Source organism: Pavona decussata, unplaced genomic scaffold (assembly GCF_977016875.1).
Source record: "Pavona decussata unplaced genomic scaffold, jaPavDecu1.1 SCAFFOLD_156, whole genome shotgun sequence".
NCBI lineage: Eukaryota > Metazoa > Cnidaria > Anthozoa > Scleractinia > Agariciidae > Pavona > Pavona decussata.
Genome location: NW_028145568.1, coordinates 7,201,503 through 7,222,500, shown reverse-complemented (window position 1 = coordinate 7,222,500; position 20,998 = coordinate 7,201,503). Strand labels below are relative to the sequence as shown.

General features: G+C 37.5%; 1 protein-coding gene and 8 non-coding genes across 22 annotated transcripts in view; 1 reads left to right on the top strand and 8 right to left on the bottom strand.

Annotated features, from left to right (window-relative positions):
* Window positions 1-419, bottom strand: part of LOC146465678 (uncharacterized) — a 21,623-nt gene extending 21,204 nt beyond the window's left edge. For all 14 annotated transcript variants that reach the window (XM_085128599.1, XM_085128602.1, XM_085128603.1 and 11 more), the window contains exon 1: window positions 259-419. In XM_085128599.1, the coding sequence (XP_084984725.1) occupies window positions 259-316 (58 nt within the window). In that variant the 5' untranslated portion in view covers window positions 317-419. The remainder of the gene's footprint in view (window positions 1-258) is intronic.
* A 5,225-nt stretch (window positions 420-5,644) lies between these two features.
* On the bottom strand, window positions 5,645-5,717 carry Trnav-cac (transfer RNA valine (anticodon CAC)). The gene has a single exon. It is a non-coding gene; the product is annotated as a tRNA-Val (tRNA).
* A 4,556-nt stretch (window positions 5,718-10,273) lies between these two features.
* Trnat-ugu (transfer RNA threonine (anticodon UGU)) lies at window positions 10,274-10,347 on the bottom strand. Its single transcript has one exon. It is a non-coding gene; the product is annotated as a tRNA-Thr (tRNA).
* Window positions 10,348-11,549: 1,202 nt separating this feature from the next.
* Trnav-cac (transfer RNA valine (anticodon CAC)) lies at window positions 11,550-11,622 on the bottom strand. The gene has a single exon. It is a non-coding gene; the product is annotated as a tRNA-Val (tRNA).
* A 579-nt stretch (window positions 11,623-12,201) lies between these two features.
* On the bottom strand, window positions 12,202-12,275 carry Trnat-agu (transfer RNA threonine (anticodon AGU)). Its single transcript has one exon. It is a non-coding gene; the product is annotated as a tRNA-Thr (tRNA).
* A 305-nt stretch (window positions 12,276-12,580) lies between these two features.
* Trnaa-agc (transfer RNA alanine (anticodon AGC)) lies at window positions 12,581-12,653 on the bottom strand. The gene has a single exon. It is a non-coding gene; the product is annotated as a tRNA-Ala (tRNA).
* A 2,090-nt stretch (window positions 12,654-14,743) lies between these two features.
* Trnan-guu (transfer RNA asparagine (anticodon GUU)) lies at window positions 14,744-14,817 on the top strand. Its single transcript has one exon. It is a non-coding gene; the product is annotated as a tRNA-Asn (tRNA).
* A 3,910-nt stretch (window positions 14,818-18,727) lies between these two features.
* On the bottom strand, window positions 18,728-18,800 carry Trnav-cac (transfer RNA valine (anticodon CAC)). Its single transcript has one exon. It is a non-coding gene; the product is annotated as a tRNA-Val (tRNA).
* A 617-nt stretch (window positions 18,801-19,417) lies between these two features.
* Window positions 19,418-19,491, bottom strand: Trnat-agu (transfer RNA threonine (anticodon AGU)). The gene has a single exon. It is a non-coding gene; the product is annotated as a tRNA-Thr (tRNA).
* Between the last annotated feature and the right edge of the window lie 1,507 nt (window positions 19,492-20,998).

Genomic DNA, 20,998 nt, shown 5'->3' with positions numbered 1-20,998 from the left:
TTGTGGAATTCTATGTCGGTGTCTGTAGCGTTATAAATATTTGGATTGCTAATGAATCACGTATGCCAACAAGAATCGTATGTGTACTGAGAAAAATGAGGGCCATTTGAGACTCAAACGTCGACAATTTATCAAACAAGTAAACGCAAAGGAATTCGTCGGCTTTCTAGACAAGCTTTCAACTAAAATACAAAATATATACCCCTTGTAAGATCTTGTAAGGGGAACTTCGAACCAAATCGATCAGTGAAATCTTACCTGCACAGGAGACTTCACAGCAAAATAAGAGCAAGATGATGAGCTTCAAAATAACCATATTTTTTTTTCTGTCGCACGAATCACAGGAATGATACAGTGGCGCGATTGGGAACGCTTAAATATGAATGTTATTGTTAACAACTGAATTTGCTGATATGTGATACCAAAGACATGACCCGAAATGATGTCAAACCGAATTTTCCGCTGTGATGTCACGCTTTCGACAAAAATTCTTTATCATAAATTAATCTTATCTAGAAAACAGCAGATAATAATATGTTTGAAAAAATGTTGAGAGCTTTCTGAACATTTTACAGTGTGACTTTCCTCAGAAAATTACAAAATAGAAATTGATGCGTGTGGCACGAGATGTGTGTGGAAATAGCCTTGTAGAGCATTTAGAAAACGAAAAATTAAGAATCTATCAAATTGTTTTCAATCCACTTGAGACGAAACTAGTGTAGCTTTACGCAGCGTTTAAATAAACAGATGAGAACGTTTATGCAAGGCAAACACAATGGCATAAAGTAAGATCGGAATGTTTGTAATCTCTCGAACGCTTTTCCGAATTTCTAAGATGTTGCAAAGTCATCCTAGAAGGTTCTCTCTGAGCTTATTGTTTACATTTCTATATTTCGCTGTACTTAGGTCTGCACTTCAGGACACCGGAAAATTCATAATGCTTGTTACACACCTATTGACATAATTGACACACTTTACTATCGCCAAAAAGGAAACAAGTACGTGGGGATGTTGGCAAAAAAAGGCTTAAATTTTGTTTGTACGTTTCAGACTAAACTATAACTTGAACAAGACAATGTGTTTTTTTAATGTTACAACGATCAACTGCCAATTCCTTGGACAAAATTGAAGTGCTGTTCAGCCTCGTAGACTTAATGTTCTTGACAATGCTGCATTAGCAGTCTACCATGATGACGGGTGAAACTAACTGACCAACCATTACATAAGCGTTATTGACCAAGCGTGAGGTCAAGATGGCTGGATATTGGCCAAGTTCTCTTTTGCGTTTTCATGGACCGAGACGAAGTCTTGACCGAACAAACTTGGTCAATAAAGGATTTATTATATGGCTTTATCTTCAAGTTAAAACTACAAAAACAAAACAAAACCGGCAGAACATGAAACTGTTCTGCTCGGAAAGAAATTCTTCGTAGCCGCCCGATATAAGATTAATTTTCAGTGCATTTTTGGATCAGCATGTAATCATGGAAAACGAGGAATCTCTAACTTTATAATGGCTTAAAAGGAGTATACAAGTGCCGCGGGAAGATTTTAATAGAATCCGGCAAACTCGCCTTCAGCCGATCGCGCGGTGGCGTAAATAATAAACATTTTTTTCACAGTTTTCGGCCTCCAATAAATAATTCTTGAATGAGACAATACATTTTGAAATTATATACAAACATAAGCCGAAAAAAGTGGGCGAAACTTTGATAAGATTGAATTGTTTACAACAAGCAAGACGCGGCTAAATTGAAAACGTGAGCTTCTTCGGCGAACTTGAGAAAAATACTTCTCTGAATGGCTCTAAACACATAACGCAACTTTCACCATGCTATGATTTAAATACAACCATTGCAAACCAAGAGAACTAATCAATTGAGTGCTCGAGTTGAGACAATAAGTTTTACAAAATCAATCCATCTACACACAAAGCAACTTACCGATTAAACTCATATTCATTGTAGCTGAAACAAGATTTTCACTACACCAGGATGCTTCCATTCCCTTTCCTTTCCTTTAGGTAAATGTTGACAGTTTACTGAACATTTTAGTGAGCATTTTCCCCCAGAACAACGTGAAAATCGAAGAAAAGATTGCATTTTTGCTCGGGATTAAACCGACTTTCGATGCCAAGCGGACGGGCAACGGGTAATCCCGAGCGGGCAAGATAGCTTGGTAGCTAATCACAGCGCAGGATTTGACTTATCTTGCCCGCTCGTAGAGCCAGCCATATAATAACACCACTTAATCCCCTTTCAGCTTATGGAGGGGAACATTGGGGGTAAAGGCTCAAAGTGCCCGCACTGCTTTTAAACATTCATATTCTTACAATAGCTCTTTTCGCGGTTCGCAAAACCGCTGAATACAGTACTGTGCTGGTCACTCTTAAGACTGTTTCGAGGCACTTCCGTTTCACTTCAACGGAGAGTGATCGTGATCTTGGCGCTTTACGCTTTGTTGTATTCGTGTTGAGGCGAAGCACAATCGTGGGATCATTATAGATGGTTGGAACTGCATATGCCTTACAATATCCTTCTCCTCCTTGGAAATGAACGGAACAAATCATGTGATTCGATGTAATTTGGCTTACACTGTTGATGTCTTTTCTCCTTGAAAATTAAAACCACATCCTCCGTAATTCTGCTTCTTTAGGGAAGGAGAAGAACAAAACATTTTGTAATTCCGGGTATTTCTTCTCGTGGGTGAACTTTTCTTTTGAATGAGACGTTTTGCAGCCTTTCACGCAGGCGATCTTCTTTTTTTTGCTGCCAAACACAGAGCAAGACTTCCACGTCATGACAGACGATTTTGTTTTACGTGTGAAATGGAACGATTTGCCGGAAAAATAACCACAACTGATTTTTGCTGTTCACATACGCGTGGTTTTAACGGCTTTAACCCGCAATTGCCTCGCTTCCCCGCCTGCCCGCCCGCGATACTACCTTCAGCCGGTAACTTAACCGCGAAAAGAGCTATTAATGCAAACGCTAGTAATCGTTACGTCCTAAAATTCAACTGCCAACAATTTGGTACGCAATTTAATTTTTCACGCGACTCGGCGTTTACATTACAACAAGTGTTCTGCCTTTTCAGCGTTACATTTTGAGTGTATGTTCATAGCTTTGAAATGTTTCATCTATTTCAACATTTCTTTGTTAGGTTTTGACATCTTTTGAGTCATTTTGAAAGGTCCCCTGATATTTTGGTGAAATTGAGAAATCGAAGTTGGTGGATCCATACAGAATCTTATGTAGATATTCCCACGTTTATGTTTGACGCCATGGTGTCATTTTGTGAAACTCAAAGGAAACAGTTTTGGACCGGAGGTATTATGTACTCACCAGTTCATTGTCAAAGCTTTCATGCTCTTAAAGAGCGGTGCAACACTTTATAGCCAATTTCCTTCCTCTTCCACCCACGAGGCACAGGAACTCAGAGAAAGCCAGACTAAATAATGTCACCTGATTTTTATAATTAGGTAAATCCCTAGAGACGTTCATATCATCATTTGCCGATACATCCAACAATTGCCTCTGAAAATGACTTCAATTCCACACAGGTTGCGTGAGTTTAGAAGAGAAACCACTGAGATCTCAGAGGTCCAAACTATTTACAACTTTTGAAAATGTCTTACGGAATCATTCAGAAAGTCGACAGTGATTTTGCACACGTTCACATGTATTATTCTTACAAAATAATTCCAAAGAAAGAAGGGTAAGAAGAAAACAGCTGAATCCAATTATGCAGAGTGTTTTGGACCTTTTTGAGCTGCTCTATTGTCAAAGTAAATATCCATTATCTTAAGTCACACAGCGTATTATTTTTTGCCACGAATGTGCCGAAAAGGTAAAAGACTTGCCTAGTTCCTAGGCCTCTCTCTGTTTTTCATCTCGGTCAATCAGTTTTGGGTCACGTGGTCCGAGCGAAAAAGCGAAGCCTAGACAAAAAATAAAAAATTAAGACAATTGTCTCATTTTTTCTGGCGCGGAATTTGACGTTGAGCTGCTCGCGACGTGGCGGAAAAATCGAAAGAAGTGGTAAAGTTGAACTCATTTTCGACGCAAATGCTTCGGTCGATAAGTCTCTTTCAATTCATATCTTTTTGTAAAGGAAATAAATAGACCATACGGTACGGCTTTATCCTCTAGAAAGTGCCTTTTCGATGAGCAATTTGAAAGTAAGCATTTTTAAGTTTATTTAAGGAGGCTCGCAGCACTTTTTCTGGACTTAGGGTGGTAGTTTTGAAATTACCATCTCGCATACAAGATAAACCTCGATCTCCGTCATACAACATCATCATTTCAACATATGATCAAAGTTAATTTTCTCATCGATTTCCAAGCAACAACTATTACCATCGCAACATAGCCTCTCATTTTAAACATTGTTCATTGCAAACGAGAAAGAATTTGGTTGTGTAGCAATTAGTGTATTCCAGTGAAGAAATGGTACACCGTGGCGGAACGTATCAAGTTTTTAAGAAGTGGAAAAGAATTCGCTAGGAAGAGGGAAGCTAATTATAGAGCTCTATATGAAACAGTCAAGTAAGACGTAGATCAGAGAGATATCTGCAAAGTCTACTCGTTGTTAAATCGTCCGTAACCTTGTTCAGTGTGAGCGGGGTTAGACAAAATCGTTTGCGCGGACGGTTCAAGCTGAAAGATATTCAAGGAAAAGTCAATCATACTTTATCCCTTTTGCTAAATTCTCTGTGGCAATACTGAGTATGATAAGACTTTTGCAAAGAATCTGATGTTTTTATGGCGACCATATTGTGAGATGCACTTTCTTTTGAAATGTTTTATCGAAAAGTTAGACATTTTTTTTTACTTTTATTCCATATTTAAATTTTCAGTTATAGGTTCCGATTAATTTTCTGCCAGTTTTCATGATCCTCTAAAGTCTATCATCCCTTTTGCTAAAATATCCCTGCCAATACTGGGTATGATATATTTGAATTTTTACGGGATCTGATGTTCTATACCGACCATATTTTAAGATGCATTTTCTTTTGAAATGGTTTATCGAAACGTCAGGCATATTTTTACCTTTATTTCACATCTAAATTGTACAGGTTGAAAATTAATTTTCTGTCAGCTTTCACCATTCTCATAGGTCTTGGCAAGATGGTCGAATCCAAAAAGGAGAATTTTCATGTTATGTGCTGTCATAATATCATTTTATTAACGTCAATGTACATACTTTTGGACGTAATAAACACCGTCAAAGTTCCATTGTCAACGCATTGTTCATTGCTGGGGAGGATATCATAAAAAGAGCTTGGGAATTTTGAGATTGTCTTAAAACTTCGGTTACAGGAATTCCAGAACAGAACTTACCTAGCTAAACGCCAAGCCAGCAACTTTCACAAAACTCCTATTTTCCAGGAAGTATCGCATGACTGCTTCAATGCATTCTATTTTAGAAGAATATTTTAGGCTGCTGTTTGCCAAACATGGGAACTACTAACACGTATCGTTTTCCCCTCACTTGAAAGTTGAAAAGAGCATGTGCAACTACACCACAATTTAATGTCTCATATAAGAAAGAAGTCTGCTACAAAACTAAAACATTGAGTGGTGCTCAATGCTTTTCCTTCCATCTTTTCAAAACATTGTGGTATTTATAAAGAAAGAAAACTTGTTTCCGGCAGGACTTGAACCTGCGACCTTCCGCGCGTGAGGCGGACGTGATAACCACTACACTACGGAAACCATCTTAATACGAGAAAGCATTTATTGGTAAGGCTACCATTTCTCATTATGTTCTCGTGCTCGTCTCGTCTCGTCTCGGGACAAGCCCCTTATATCATCTGAATGTGTAAATAAATTGTTGTTGTTGTTGTTCTCATTGACTTATCTTCTGAAAATGATCGATTGAGGAAATCACATGGATAGCTTTTATATGTGTAATTTTATCCTGTCGCAATAATAATCCTGAAATTTCCTTGAAAATGTATATTATCTTCTTACATTTATGCGTCAGCTTCCCAATTTTTTAAAATTTCATCCGACAATATTACGCGTCAGTCAATGCTGACCACATAGGTTCAATAAAAAGGAAAGGCCAGTACTTTTATAAAAATAAGGTTTTGATTTCGATTTTATTGTATTTAATTTAATTGACGTACATAAATAAAATGAGATACACTGTACCTGAAATGAAGCGAGTGGTTCTGAGAGGTAATATGACCTGATATTAACCACAAGATTAATAGGATCGAGCATTATTTAGTTGTAAACCAATAATCACAACCTCTAATTACTTATTGTCAATCAATTTACAACGATTAAGATTTGAATAGATATTCAGATATTGAGTCAACTTTGAACTATCCGACTGGGACCGATAATAACAAAAAAAAGTCTCATAAATTAGGCAGTATGAGGCCCCAAGAAAGACGTCGTATTTCAAACACTGATATTTTTCAGTATTTAACCAAAAGAGTCAGTGGCGTATATTAAAAATTCGTAATTCAACGATGAAAGAAAACATGTAGAAATGTAGAATGCAATTCTCGAGATTGGTTATCGCAGCCTTAATCCTCTAAAAGTTAAAGTTATAGGAGGAGAATATGCACCATTTTGTCCGGCTGAATAAGTATAGGGTTAGCGTGTTGTTGTTTTTGCATTTGCATTGCCGACTGCAAGGAAAACTTCGAAGAATAAATGTTTGATATAGATGAAAACCTTTTTGCTTCCCAAGTGAGTAAATAATAATAATAATAATAATAATAATAATAATAATAATAATAATAATAATAATGATAATGATAATAATAATAATAATAATAATAATAATAATAATAATAAAAATCACTTTAACAAAACATGATCTGCTCCTCGCTAAAATGTGTCCGTTATCCTAACAAAAAATTGTTTCTTATCTTAAAAACATCCTTATCAAGAAAACATTTCCGATGGCCAAATTACCTTATTAATCCAGTTGATAAAACGTAATATTCGTTCCCTCTCTTCCACCGACGCAGCACTACGGCGACTTTAGAAACTAACCGCCTTTAACATTATTTTGGGACAGCCTCGTAAAACGCACTGCCAATATTTCTGTTTTAATTTATAGACTTTTTTCAGTTTATATTGGAATTTTATTGCATCTGCAATATTTTACTAGTATAGTTTTGTCACAAAATTTGTGGCTGTGTTTATTGTTGCTTTTTGTACAGATAGGTGCAAGACGCAGTTTTGACATGAAACATTTTTTTCAGGCGTTGGGAGTTAATATTTTCCCGAATGAAATTTGTCGGCCGCTTATGTTCAGAGACGTTGTTGTCAGGGGTATGTGGCTCCATTCACGAGAAATAGCCGTATAGAACTTTCCTTGCACGAGTACATTTTGGCCTCCTTCCTGTCCCTACATATCACAATGGCTGTTGTAAACGTGAGGTTGATAGGTGGGCCATGCATGATTCTGATCCCACTGTTTTGTAAAATCTCCAAATGTAAACTGTTACATGTACTGTTACTACTACTGCATCTAGTATGAAGAATGATCAACTATGCAATGGTTTGAAGTTGTTTACTCTTTTTAGTGCTTATTTTATTTCATGTTTAACTTCCGAGGTTCAATTATATTTCAAGATAAGATTTTTCTCCATAAGAATTTAGTGCTTTCTGGAACGTAAAGAATCTGAGGTGAATTGTTTTCTTCGTTGTTGTCTGTAAGGGATGAGTCATACCCAGTGGCCTTTTCCAGGCATAGAAGGGAGAATAAAAGATAATACACGACAAAAAAATATGGCGAGGGAAAAAAGAAGATAGCATTTCCTTCAGAATTTTCGCGTGCATCTGATCCTTTCTTTGCCATCTGCAAAGTCCTTTTATAAGCATAATGTATAGGTATGAGTTCATTTGCCGTCGACCTTGCCAGTCAAGTCAATATCCCTTCCTTCGCGGACAGTGTTTTCCCGAAGTTAAAGTATACAGTCCATTATTTTTCTGAGGCGTTACCGTGATTTGTGATCCTTCAAGACTGGATCTTGTTGTTACCCGCATACTGGGAGGCTAAACTCAGTATCGTCTAGGAGGAGAGCAGTTTTGTTTGGATCGAAAATTATTAAATGTTGTAGACTATTTGTATTAGCAAGTAGGTGATTCTTCGATCTTTTCTTACATAGCGTAGGGTTGTTTTCCTTCTATTGACAACACTTAGAGCAAGCATTTTAAGGAGAATTATATGCCCGAATATCAGACCAGTTTTGCCTGAATACAACAAATCTCTTTGGCGAGTGTGTGTGTGTGGGTTGGGGATTGCTGCAGCCCCAGGCTCCTCCCCCCTCACGCACCCACAATTCCTTGATTTGCTCTTACGAAGGGCCAACTCTCGAAACGTTAGCACTCGAATCTCCTTACGGTGGCCAAATTACCGTGCCAATTCTGTTGATAAACCAAACACTCGTTTCTGAAAAACCACAGTCTTCTGAAGATAAGACAGAAGTACCACCGAAAAGAACAAAAAAGGCTTCCAAAAGGACAGCTAAAGGTAGACCAGTCAGGCCACCCACAGGTTCTTGGAAAACAGAGGATGACATTTATCATCCCCCTACAGCTAGGCGATTCAGATGACACATAAGATATTAAGGAAGTCTTTATCTGAAAAAATTTTGGAAAGAGTGAAATGAAGTTAAGCCCAACCCCTAAGCCCTGGTCGACCTCCCCGGAGTTCTGTGCAAGCTCCTCATTATCCAATGCCACTCAGAATTGACCATCTTGAGAAAGAGTCTGCAAAGGCCACATTTGGCAGAAAGAACAGCAAGCTTTGTACAATACTTTATAAAAAAGAACAAAAAAAAAAAAAAAAAAACATGGAAGTGCTGTGTATGTGACATCTCTTTGTGCCTACAGTTTGATCGCAACTGCTTTCAAAAGCGGCACACACCTCAGTGTGATCAGTACTGTGACTGATCTCTTTGCAGTGTGAAACAAAAAAGAAAAGATTTTTCTTAGAATGTTGATGCTTAATAAAGAGTTCAGATGTAGTGTGGGCCAAAGCAGACTGTAATAACACATGCAGATTACTTTTTTTTGATAGAGATAGATATTTTTGATATTTGATAGAGTTTTGAAGAAAAAATTCTAGTGTTTTGGGGGCAAAGCAGTGCAAAGATTGAGACGTTGTTGAATTTGTGGTTTTGTTTCATATTGTACTTTTTAGAGTATTGTACTCTTTAAAGCTTTTTTTGTTAGATTTAAAATTAGACACCAAAGTTGATGATCATAATAAATTGCCTTGTTCTCTTCAGAATAATATGCATCGTGAATGTTGCGCAATTTTTCTTGCAAAAGTGGCTGACGAGAAACCTCCATAACTTTTTATCTTTTGATGAAATGGCATTGAATTTTCTGGGATACAAGGTGACATGTAAATGTACAAAAAAAAAACCATGAGAAGTCTTCCACTGGGTAACGGAAAGTTTACAGACCATTTTCCAGAAGATGTTATCTCATTATGTTGATGACGTCACTAATGACGTCATAGCTGTCAATCAAGCCCTTGCACACTCACTTTAATAACACAGCTCTAAAGGATTTTTTATTTGCTTTAAAATGATATATAGCTTAAGCTTTTCACATTTTCATGGAATTATTCACAAATGATTTTGTTGCCAGATAACAAAACAGCGCTAATTTAATTAATCTTAAGGGCGTCAACTCCACTAAGCATGCTAAGTACTGTTCGAATATCGGGCGAAAACGAGTACGAATACGGCGCGATCAGTTCAGTTAGTTATTCGAACTGTAAAAAAAAAAAAGGTTTTCTAACAAGCCCGCGCTCTTATTGTTTCAGTTCTGTTAACTGAGGGAGCCTATTCCTCATGAGCCCGGTGGCTTCCCTTGGGTTTCCTCGCCATTAGTGTTTAACTAATAATAAATAATTTTTGCATTTGTACAAGTTATGGCAAAACAATAAACTGAAACTGAAACTGAAACTCTTCTTTCACTGAGGTTCTTTGCTGATGATCAGAAAATCTTTTAAAAGTGAGATAATAACTCCGATGAACCGTGACTATATTATTCCTGTATTTCTAAGGAACGTAAGTTTCGTCCAACTGATAATGAGTTTCACTGTTACCAATAAACCATTTTCTAACGTCGTCTTTCCATGTTAAAAGACCGAGCTGAAAATTTTCAACGAGTAAACATGGAAACGTTTCATGGCTATAGTAAATACTTTGTAGTTTAATCATACAAAAAAAAGGCTACTTGCAATTTTCCATCCAAAGCGACACAGGGGTAGGATAAAAGAACATCCCAGGCACCGATGGGATTTGAACCCATGACCTCCTGTTTACAAGACAGGCGCTCTAACCAACTGAGCTACGGCGCCGTGTGTGAAAGAAAACGGTACTCAAGAACGTTATGAAATGATGATTGGTAAAAAGCCGTGTCAAATGTAGCAATGAATTTCCAGTTCTTTAAACATTTGTTCTTAATGTTTTTGCAGCTATTTTAATGTTTGTGTAATGATTCAACGATCGGTGATTTTATCTAACATATTAAGAAATGGATTTAATGTAGAGTTCTTTAGAATCTCCAGAATTTCCTCCAGGCTATCTTTACTTGGCATTTAAAAGTTGTTCGCCCAACTGTATTCTCCTCCCTCAATTAATGAATTAGGTGAGAAAAGGAAGGGCAAAATGACAATTTGAAACTGGAAATTGGTGTTGACAAAAATAAAAAGACGCCGTGTGGACAATCCGGGTATCAATCCGGGTACCTCAAGCATGCTAAACTGGCGCTCTTCCACTTGAGCTAATCCCCCGAGATACACCATTCACTATTTCTCGACCAGACTGTTGGACACTGAAAGTTAGCCGAGTTTTAGCCTACTTATCTTACACCTGAAATATTCTTTAGTCTAAAACTTACTCGGTTGTCAAAAACAACTATTATCCCAACGGTTTGTAATTTAAAAGAAAAATCTGAAAGAAACAGTTCTTATTGAGACAATACAAAAATTGAATTACACAGGGCCTTTCCGGGAGTTGAACCCGGGACCTCTCGCACCCTAAGCGAGAATCATGCAACTAGACCAACAGGCCACTGCGTGTCCAAACGAATACACATTTTCATCAAAATTTGCCTACAAACACATAGCACTCTCTGACTTTCTCTACATATTGGTGACACAGAAAGCCGAAAAAGTTTAGAGCTAGCGAAAAATCTCTCTTAATCCCCACAAAATAAACAAACGCTTTTCATGTTACCATGCTCCCATCAATAGCGTCACCAACAATTCCTTGATTTGCTCTTACGGAGGGCTCACGCTCGAAACGTCAGCAGTTGAATCTCTTTATGTTTACCAAATTACCTTATTAACTCTTTTATTTTATTAAAACAAATCATTCGTTTCCACTCCCCCACCGATGTAGCAACACTGTTTCTTGAGAAACTAACCCCCTTGGCCTGAATTTAATCTTTTGTGTAGGAAAGGAATTCTAATACAAAACTAAAATATTGAGTGGAGCTTATTGCTTTTCTTTCGATCTTTACAAAATTATATGTTATTTATAAAGGAAGAAAAATTACTGTTTCCGGCAGGACTTGAACCTGCGACCTTCCGCGTGTGAGGCGGACGTGATAACCACTACACTACGGAAACCATCTTAATAAGCGAAAGCATTTATTTGGCAAGACTAGTGTTTCTCATTGACTCATCTTCTCGAAGTGGTGGATTGACAGTAGAAATGACATTTGTAGTCGGCTAGTTGGGAAAAACTATCTACCTTATTGGCCGGAGTCGCGAAGCGGCGGAGTAAAACGAGTACGAATACAACGGGATCAGTTCAAACAGTTAGTTATTCGAACTGTAAAAAAAAAAAAAGGTTTTCTAAGTGCGTGCTCTTCTTGTTTCAGTTCTTTTACTGAGAATTTTTGCTGCTGATCAGAAAATCTTAAGTGGGATAATAAGTCCAATTAACCGTGACTTTTTTTTATTCCCGTACGTCCAAGGAACGTAAGGTTCGACCAACTGATAGGGAGTTTCACTCTAGTACCAATAAACCATTTTTTTAACGTCCTCTTTCCATGTTAAAAGACCGAGCTGAAAACGTTCAACGAGTAAGTATGGAAACGTTTCATGGTAATAGATATTCTTTGTTTTTTATACAAAGTGGTAAAAAAAAGGCTACTTGCAATTTTCCATCCAAAGCGACACAGGGGTAAGATAAAAGGAGATTCCAGGCACCGATGGGATTTGAACCCATGACCTCCTGTTTACTAGACAGGCGCTCTAACCAACTGAGCTACGGCGCCCTGTGTGAAAGATTGCGGTACTTAAAAACTTTATGAAATAATTGGTAATTAGCTGTGTCAAATAAAGCGATAAACTGCCAGTTCTTTCAACATTTGCTCTTAAATTTTTTTGCAGCTATTTTAATGTTGGTGTAATGATTCAATTATCGATGATTTTTTTTGTAACGTAATGAGAAATGGATTTAAGAGTGGTTCGTCTAACTGTATTCTCTTAATCAATTAAGGAATTATGCGGGGAGAGAAAAAGGCAAAATGACAATCAGTGAACTTAAAATTGGTGTTGAGAAAAATAAAAAGACGCCGTGTGGAGAATCCGGGTATCGATCCCGGTACCTCCCGCATGCTAAGCGGGCGCTCTACCACTTGAGCTAATCCCCCGAGATACACCATTCACTGTTTCTCGACCAGACTGTTGGCTAAGGAGTACGACTGAAAGTTGACCGAGTCTTAGTCTTTTTATCTAACACCTAATTTTTTAAGCCTAAAAGAAACGTTTGAAAGAAACAGTCTATGTAAATTGAAAGTTTTCGACTGAACCCCGCTAACCGAAACTTTGTTAACTCGAACTCCTCGCCAATTAGATCTCATTTTACTTTTCCTTAGCTCAAATTTGCCCCGATAACTTGAAATATATTTTAAAAAATTTCGGGGTCTAAACCTCAAAATGTGAGAACATAGGCGATTGACGTATCTTCTTAACATTTTCTCTAAAATTCCCAAACGAAACGATCTTATGTAAATGCTCTTTAAAACAAACGTATTGCACCATAGTGACTCGTATTTGTGAAAGAATAAATTATTAACAGCATACTTGAAGTTCAATAACAACCCGCCTATATAGCTAACTTGAACTACTTTTTTTTTTCGTTATCAGTTCGAGTGTGCGTGGTTGTAGTGTCTTTGTGCTTATTTTAGCCTTCGAAGCCAACTTAGACGCTCATCATGTACACTTACAGTAGAGTGTTTTGTGATGACAAAAGATCTTTGGGCAGAAGTGAGAAAGTGATAGGATTATTTTCCTTAAGATTTTAACGAAAAATTACAGCAATAAGTAAAATTGGCCCATAAAATTGATCCTTTATTTAGTTTAAAACGCCCTCATTGATATTTCTAAGTTCCCTCACAAGTTGTCCAGGTCAGTTGAGTCGTTCATATCCTGAAAGTTTCGTTGGAAAATGTCTGACTAATTTCGAGATAATGGGCTTTAGTCGAAATGAAGGGCTTTGCGCTATCGTTGCTATGGTAGCAACTGTCGCTTGGAAACAAACGAAAAATAAAATCATAGGTTGAAAATGTAGTGTAGTATGAGGAAAATCGAATCATACCCTCTACCAAGGGCAGAAAAACTGTCGCGAGACTCCTAAAGGTTAAGGAGGGGTACACATTGAAAACCACCCCCGCTCCAATAATTTTTCACGTAAATGATTTAGGGCCAAACTATGGGCAACCATCGGTACATCTTTAAAAAAAGTTGTGTGACGAAACATGAAAAAAAAAAAAAAAAAATTTCAGGTCCCAAAAGCTACATGTAATTTGATACTCGTCATGGAATTGTAACATCCTACTGGGCACTACTAATGTTTGGTTGAAAAAAGATAACTCCTGCTAGATGAGATTAAAACAAATGTTGTTCACATCATTTTAAAGAAAAGAGATTGCTTCATTAGAAAAGCAGACGAATTTCAGAAATTTTCAAAAAAATATGTGCAATAGCGATTACTTTGACTTACTTTGAGTGCAATAATCATGTGGGAAAAATTCTCTGCTCATCCAACAAAACTCCTTTAAAGAAACAAACACTGAAAAGTAAACGTCCTTAAAGTTAAGAGAATAAAATTCCATCGTTGAACTGAATATTTTGCGGACAAAAGTGTTTTTCAAAAGGATCAAAAAGGACAAAAAGACCTAAATTCTATGCTCGCTGCCATGGTAACGAGATACGTTTCATATACCTCTTGTTTTCAAACGGCTCGCTCGCATCTCAACTTTGAAAATATCGCAAAAAGTACGTGCCAGTGATTAGTTTAATAGTTAAGCTTATCAATTCTGGAATAAGCATAAAAGCAGTATTTAAAGTCAATTTCAGTTTTAAACTGGCTGAGAGTTGAGATGGCGTTCTATTGCATTAGTTTGGCCAACAAAGGGGAAGACAATCAATTGATTTAAAGCCGATTAATACTGCGGACGCTCGTTTTAAGAACATTGTAAGAGAAGTACAGTAGGACAAAGTGTGAGGAGTACAGAAGGTTAGAACTAAAAAGGGTAGTTAAGCGGTCTGGTTGTTGCCTAATTGCTCAGTGAATGTGACGTCTATATTTGTGGGAAAGGAAACCCAATAGTTTTCATTTTAGCACGAGGAAGAGATACATAGTAGATCAGAAAAATTACCTGAGAATGGTAAAATCTCTTAGTTTCCTCGAAGCATCGCTTATGAGCCAACTCTTCTTTTTGGGATGATCCTTCAACATGTCTCCATGGCGCAATCGGTTAGCGCGTTCGGCTGTTAACCGAAAGGTTGGTGGTTCAAGCCCACCCGGGGACGACACTTTTGGCCTTCCCAGAAGGAAGCTTTTTTATTATTTGAATTTTATTATATCTGTTATTTTACTGGTGCTGCACTGTAACAAAGAAATATGGAAAATCACCTTTCTAGTCACAATTGTTTTTTTTTTGGATCTACTTGGGTGCGTCGCAGAATATTTCTTTTAGTGGCGAGCGAGTTCCCAGCAAGACACAAATTTTACCGAAATGTATTTCTTTTAGTAGTTTATTAGCCTGTATCGTTATGTATTCCGACTGGGTCATTCAGCCTCTTTATAAACCACTCCTTGTGAATATCACACCACTTGACACCTGCCAGTTTACTGGAGGCTATTTTTCCTCAGTTGTTTATTTGCTAAGATAGCACATAGTTTTTTTTACAGTTTTTTTTTTTACTTTGGCTTTGGGTGGTTGAAATTTCTACATGCTTTTGTTTGCTTCGTTTTTCGCCGCCTCTATTTGCGTTGTCACTTATATTCAGCTTTTGCAAATATCTCTGTACTTTAACTGTTGTAATAAACTATACGCGTATATCAATGTAACCATGCACATATTTCGCTGTAACTAAACGCATATATCACTGTACCGTGACTGAAGTAATAAACTCGATCGCTGGCGGCTCCCTCTACATAATGTTGTGTTGTTTGCGTAAAACTTATAATAGAAATTTTTTCTATGCCGCTGAGCGTAGCGAAAGAGAATAGACTAGCGAATATTCCGATCCAGGACTTAGAGGGTTAGTCGTGAACGCAATGAGAGTGGCATTCCTTTCCCTTCTGGATAGCTGACCTACTGTCTTGTATATTTCTCTGCAAAGTGCTGCCAGTTTCTAGACCATCGGGCGTTTTATGTCTCTGAACTTGAAAATTGATTTAAACATTTGAGCATTAATTAGTTGAACTGAGCTTCTGTTCCCGAAACGAGGCGAAACAAATCAAAAAGATTATATGCTGGACTGACACTGTCATCCACCTTTTGCAACCAATGTTCTTCTTTAACAACGTTACCTATGAAAAGAAAATATTTAAGTTGAGGAACAGTAAACGCCTGCAGCACTGATCAAAGGGTGTTCGATTCTGCCGCGAAATTTTTTATGTTCGTTTGGCCAACTCTAGAATTCTAAAAGAAACATGTCAAAGATTTTGACTATGTTGTTCGATGGATGAATCGCTTGGGTTTTTGATATTTGTGGTTCATCTTACCGGAAAATTTATATATAATTTTAGACAATCTTAGTGATAATGTAAGCTCTCGATCCTCAAAATTAGAAAAATTTCAGTTAGTCTCCTCCAGTCGATATGTGTAAGCTATAGAGCTCTTTGAAACTACTTCCTTCATTGGTCGCTGAGATCCAAAATGATCATGTACTCCCTTTGTATAAAACTTTCTTTTTCTTTTCAAAAAAATCAAGAAGCCTTCTTGCAGATGTTTGTTCCGGTCGACAAGAGGCTAATATGATTAAAAAACATTGAACAAAACACGCATCATTTCAATTTTGAATATTTGTATTCCAACCAGTAGATGTGTCTGGTCCGTTAACTCAGTCGGTAGAGCGTGGTGCTGACGTGACGCTAAAGAAAGAATCGATTTTAAAGGTGCCAACACTTTCTTTCTTTGGTAACTTAGGAGGACTGTAGCTTCAAATCTAACAGCACAAGTAAAGGATACCTCTAACCTCTTTTTATTACAAGTTTTCATCGCACTTTGTGAGCATGTTGATGATGTTACAGGTTGGCTGTATGGAAAAGATAAGGAATTCCCTTTCCGCTTTGGCATCACTCAATCTTTAAACAATGTTTGTGGCCTGGAGTCAAAGTATCTGGCGATGCACCGGGCTGGGGCAGTAAATTTCCGTTGTATCAGTTGAAACTCAGTTTTTCTTAAGAAATTCAAACTTCTCTTGCCGACAGATGACTGCGTGGTTGAAGAATTTTTAGAAAAGTAAACAAATCATGAGAGTTGCCCCCTTTAAAATGGAATACGGTCGGCCAGGCATTGAGATGGGGTTTCCTTCTTTCACAAATTTGTTCCTGCAATATTTCCTCAATTACAGTTGGAGAACAAAGAGAGACAAAACATAGTTGGGAAAAACGCTTTATTTTTAGGTCTATGTCAGTAATAAAAAATTCGTAGGGCCTGTCCGGGAGTTGAACCCGGAACCTCTCTCGCACCCTAAGCGAGAATATTGCCACTAGACCAACAGGCCACTGCGTGTCCAAATGAACACATATTTTCGTCAAAATCTGCTTACAAACACATAGCACTCTCTGGCTTTCTCTACATATTGGTGACACAGAAAGCCGCAAAAGTTTAGAGCTAGCGAAAAATCTCTCTTAATCCCCACAAAATAAACAAACGTTTTTCATGTTACCATGCTCCCACCAATAGCATCACCCACAATTCCTTGATCTGCTCTTACGAAGGGCTCACGCTCGACACGTCAGCACTCGAATCTCTTTACCGTGGGAAAATTACCTTATTACCTCTGTTGATAAAGCCAATCATTCGTTTCCACTCCCCCACCGATGTAGCAACACTGTTTCTTAAGTAATAATATACATACAAAAATTTTCTGCAATCTGATTGGTGGAGAGCGGCTCAATTTATCCTAAATGTAGTGCAGAAATGTGAAATTGAGTGCAGAAAGTTGAAATTAGTGCAAAAAAGTTGAAATTAAAATGATTGACAGGTACGCAAATTTGCAAATCGGCTGTCTCGAAGCAAAATGGCGAACAGGTTTGAAGAGAGTAACGGCATTTTAATTCGAAGTTTAAAGGAAAATGCAAAGAAACTCAACAAAGCAAAAACAACAGGCTAAAAGTTTGGAGGTCTTGGAAAGCACAAAAGGGCTACAACCAAAATATTGAAAACTATGAACCGGAGGCAGTCAACAAAATTCTCGAGGATTTACACGCAACAGTGCGTAAAAGACGGGAAAGACTATACGAGCATGGCAGTCTTCGCACTGCAATTGAACGTTACCTAAGAAGGTAAGGTTACAAATACTCCACAATTAGAAACCGAGAGTAAAAAGGTTCGAAGCAAGTTCTTGAAGGTATAAAAGCTCGACTACTGCGACAACAAGGTTAGCTTAAAGTCAACCGAACAAGTCTCGGAAGTCTGACAAACACTGAATTAAATGAGCTGTGGAAAAGCAAAACGCTTTGAAGCACAAGTCCTGGTACAAACGGTTTGGTAGCTCCTGACTCAATATTTTGGCGCAGAGCATCATATTGAAGATTTCCATGTCGGCTTGGACGAAAACAAACGTTGAGTTCATGGAGAACCAGACTAAAACACGCTAGTCTGGACTGTTTGCAAAGCCTCGGCTCCTGAATTCCAGTCAGTTCGAAAACACGCAGAGGACGGTGATTGACTTCAAACTTCTTAACATTAACTTAAAATTATGCTTTGTGATTTGAAAACTTGCTCTTTTTAGAGCGATGGTAATTTTAGCATGTTTTCCGTACGTATGAACATGTATGTCAATCAAGCTTGTCATTTTTGAAACCAATAAAAGATATGTAGGCGGAGCATTAGCTGACGGACAAGAAATAAACAAAAGCTCATGTGAAATTTTTGTAAGTATATTATTAACAAGTAATCACATGATTTCTCTCGTGCAATTTGGAATAAATAAGCACTTGTAAAATTTTAAAAGACCACAAATTGCACTCGCCCTGCGGGCTCGTGTAATTTTGTTAGCCTTTTAAAATTTTACTCGTGCTTATTTATTCAAAATTGCACTCGGAATCATGTGATTACCTATACAAACTAACCCCCTTGGCCAGAATTTAATCTTTTATGTAGGAAAGGAATTCTGATACAAAACTAAAATATTGAGTGGAGCTTATTGCTTTTCTTTCGATCTTCACAAAATTATATGTTATTTATAAAGAAAGAAAAATTACTGTTTCCGGCAGGACTTGAACCTGCGACCTTCCGCGTGTGAGGCGGACGTGATAACCACTACACTACGGAAACCATCTTAATAAGCAAGAGCATTTATTGGCAAGGCTAGTGTTTCTCATTGACTCATCTTCTCAAAGTGGTCGATTGAAGAAATGACATTGTAGTTTTTATAAACTTAAGAGAGGACATTAAGGCTTTACAATGACGGCTAGTTGGGAGAAAATATATACCGTACTGGGCGGAGTCGCGAAGCGACGGAGTAAAACGAGTACGAATACAACGGGATCAGTTCAAACAGTTAGTTATTCGAACCGTAAAAAGAAAAAAAGGTTTCCTAAGCGCGTGCTCTTCTTGTTTCAGTTCTTTCACTGAGATTCTTTGCTGCTGATCAAAAAATCTTAAGTGGGATAATAAGTCCAATTAACCGTGACGTTTCTTATTCCCGTACGTCCAAGGAACGTAAGGTTCGACCAACTGATAAGGAGTTTCACTCTAGTACCAATAAAACATATTTTTAACGTCGTCTTTCCATGTTAAAAGACCGAGCTGAAAATGTTCATTGAGTAAGCATGGAAACGTTTCATGGTAATAGCATATTCTTTGTAGTTTAATCATACAAAGTGGTAAAAAAAAGGCTACTTGCAATTTTCCATCCAAAGCGACACAGGGGTAAGATAAAAGGAGATTCCAGGCACCGATGGGATTTAAACCCATGACCTCCTGTTTACTAGACAGGCGCTCTAACCAACTGAGCTACGGCGCCATGTGTGAAAGATTGCGGTACTTAAAAACGTTATGAAATGATTGGTAATTAGCCGTGTCAAATAAAGCAATATACTGCCAGTTCTTTCAACATTTGCTCTTAAATATTTTTGTAGCTATTTTAATGTTGGTGTAATGATTCAATTAGCGATGATTTTTTTTGTAACGTTATAAGAAATGGATTTAATGTAGAGTTCCTGAGAATCTACAGCATTTCCTCTGTTTTATTTTTACTTAGCTTTAAGAGTGGTTCGTCTAACTGTATTCTCTTCCTCAATTAAGGAATTATGGGAGGAGCGAAAGGGCAAAATGACAATCAGTGAACTGTAAATTGATGTTGAGAAAAATAAAAAGACGCCGTGTGGAGAATCCGGGTATCGATCCCGGTACCTCCCGCATGCTTAGCGGGCGCTCTACCACTTGAGCTAATCCCCCGAGATACACCATTCACTGTTTCTCGACCAGACTGTTGGCTAAGGAGTACGACTGAAAGTTGACCGAGTTTTAGTCTTCTTATCTAACACCTAATTTTTTTTAAGTTTAAAACTTACTCGGTCGTCAAAAATTATTATTATTATCCTTACGGCTTGTAATTTAAAAGAAACATCTGAAAGAAACAGTCTATGTAAATTGAAAGTTTTCGACTGAGCCCCGCTAACTGAAACTTTGTTAACTCGAACTCCTCGCCAATTAGATCTCATTTAACTTTTCCTTTGCTCAAATTTCTTCCCGATAACTCGAAATCTATTTTAAAAAATTTCGGGGTCAAAACCTCAAAAAGTGAGAACATAGATGATTGACGTATCTTCTTAACTTTTTTTCTAAAATTCTCAAACGAAACGTTCTTATGTAAATGCTCTTAAAAACAAACGTATTGCACCATAGTGACTCGTAATTGTGAAAGAATAAATTATTAACAGCATACTTGAAGTTCAATAACAACCCGCCTATATAGCTAACTTGAACTACCGGTACTTTTTTGCGTTAGAAGTTCGAGTAAGCGTGGTTGTAGTTTCTTTGTGCTTATTTTAGCATTAAAATCGAAGCCAACTAAGACACTCATCATGTAGACTTACAGTAGAGTATTTTGTGATGACAAAAGATCTTTGGGCAGAAGTGAGAAAGTGATAGGATTGTTTTCCTTGAGATTCTAACGAAAAAGTACAGTAATAACTAAAACTGGCTCATAAAATTGATCCTTTATTTAGTTTAAAACGCGCGCCCTCACTGATATTTCTAAGTTCCCTCACAAGTTGTCCAGGTCAGTTGAGTCGTTCATATCCTGAAAGTTTCGTTGGAAAATGTCTGACCAATTTCGAGATATTGGACTTTAGCTGAAGTGAAGGGCTTTGCGCTATCGTTGCTATGATAGATTTTTCTCTTGGAATAAAACGGAAAATTAAATCATAGGTTGAAAATGTAGTGTAGTATGAGGAAAATCGAAGCATACCCTCTACCAAGGGCAGAAAAACTGTTGCAAGACTCCTAAAGGTTAAGGAGGGGTACAC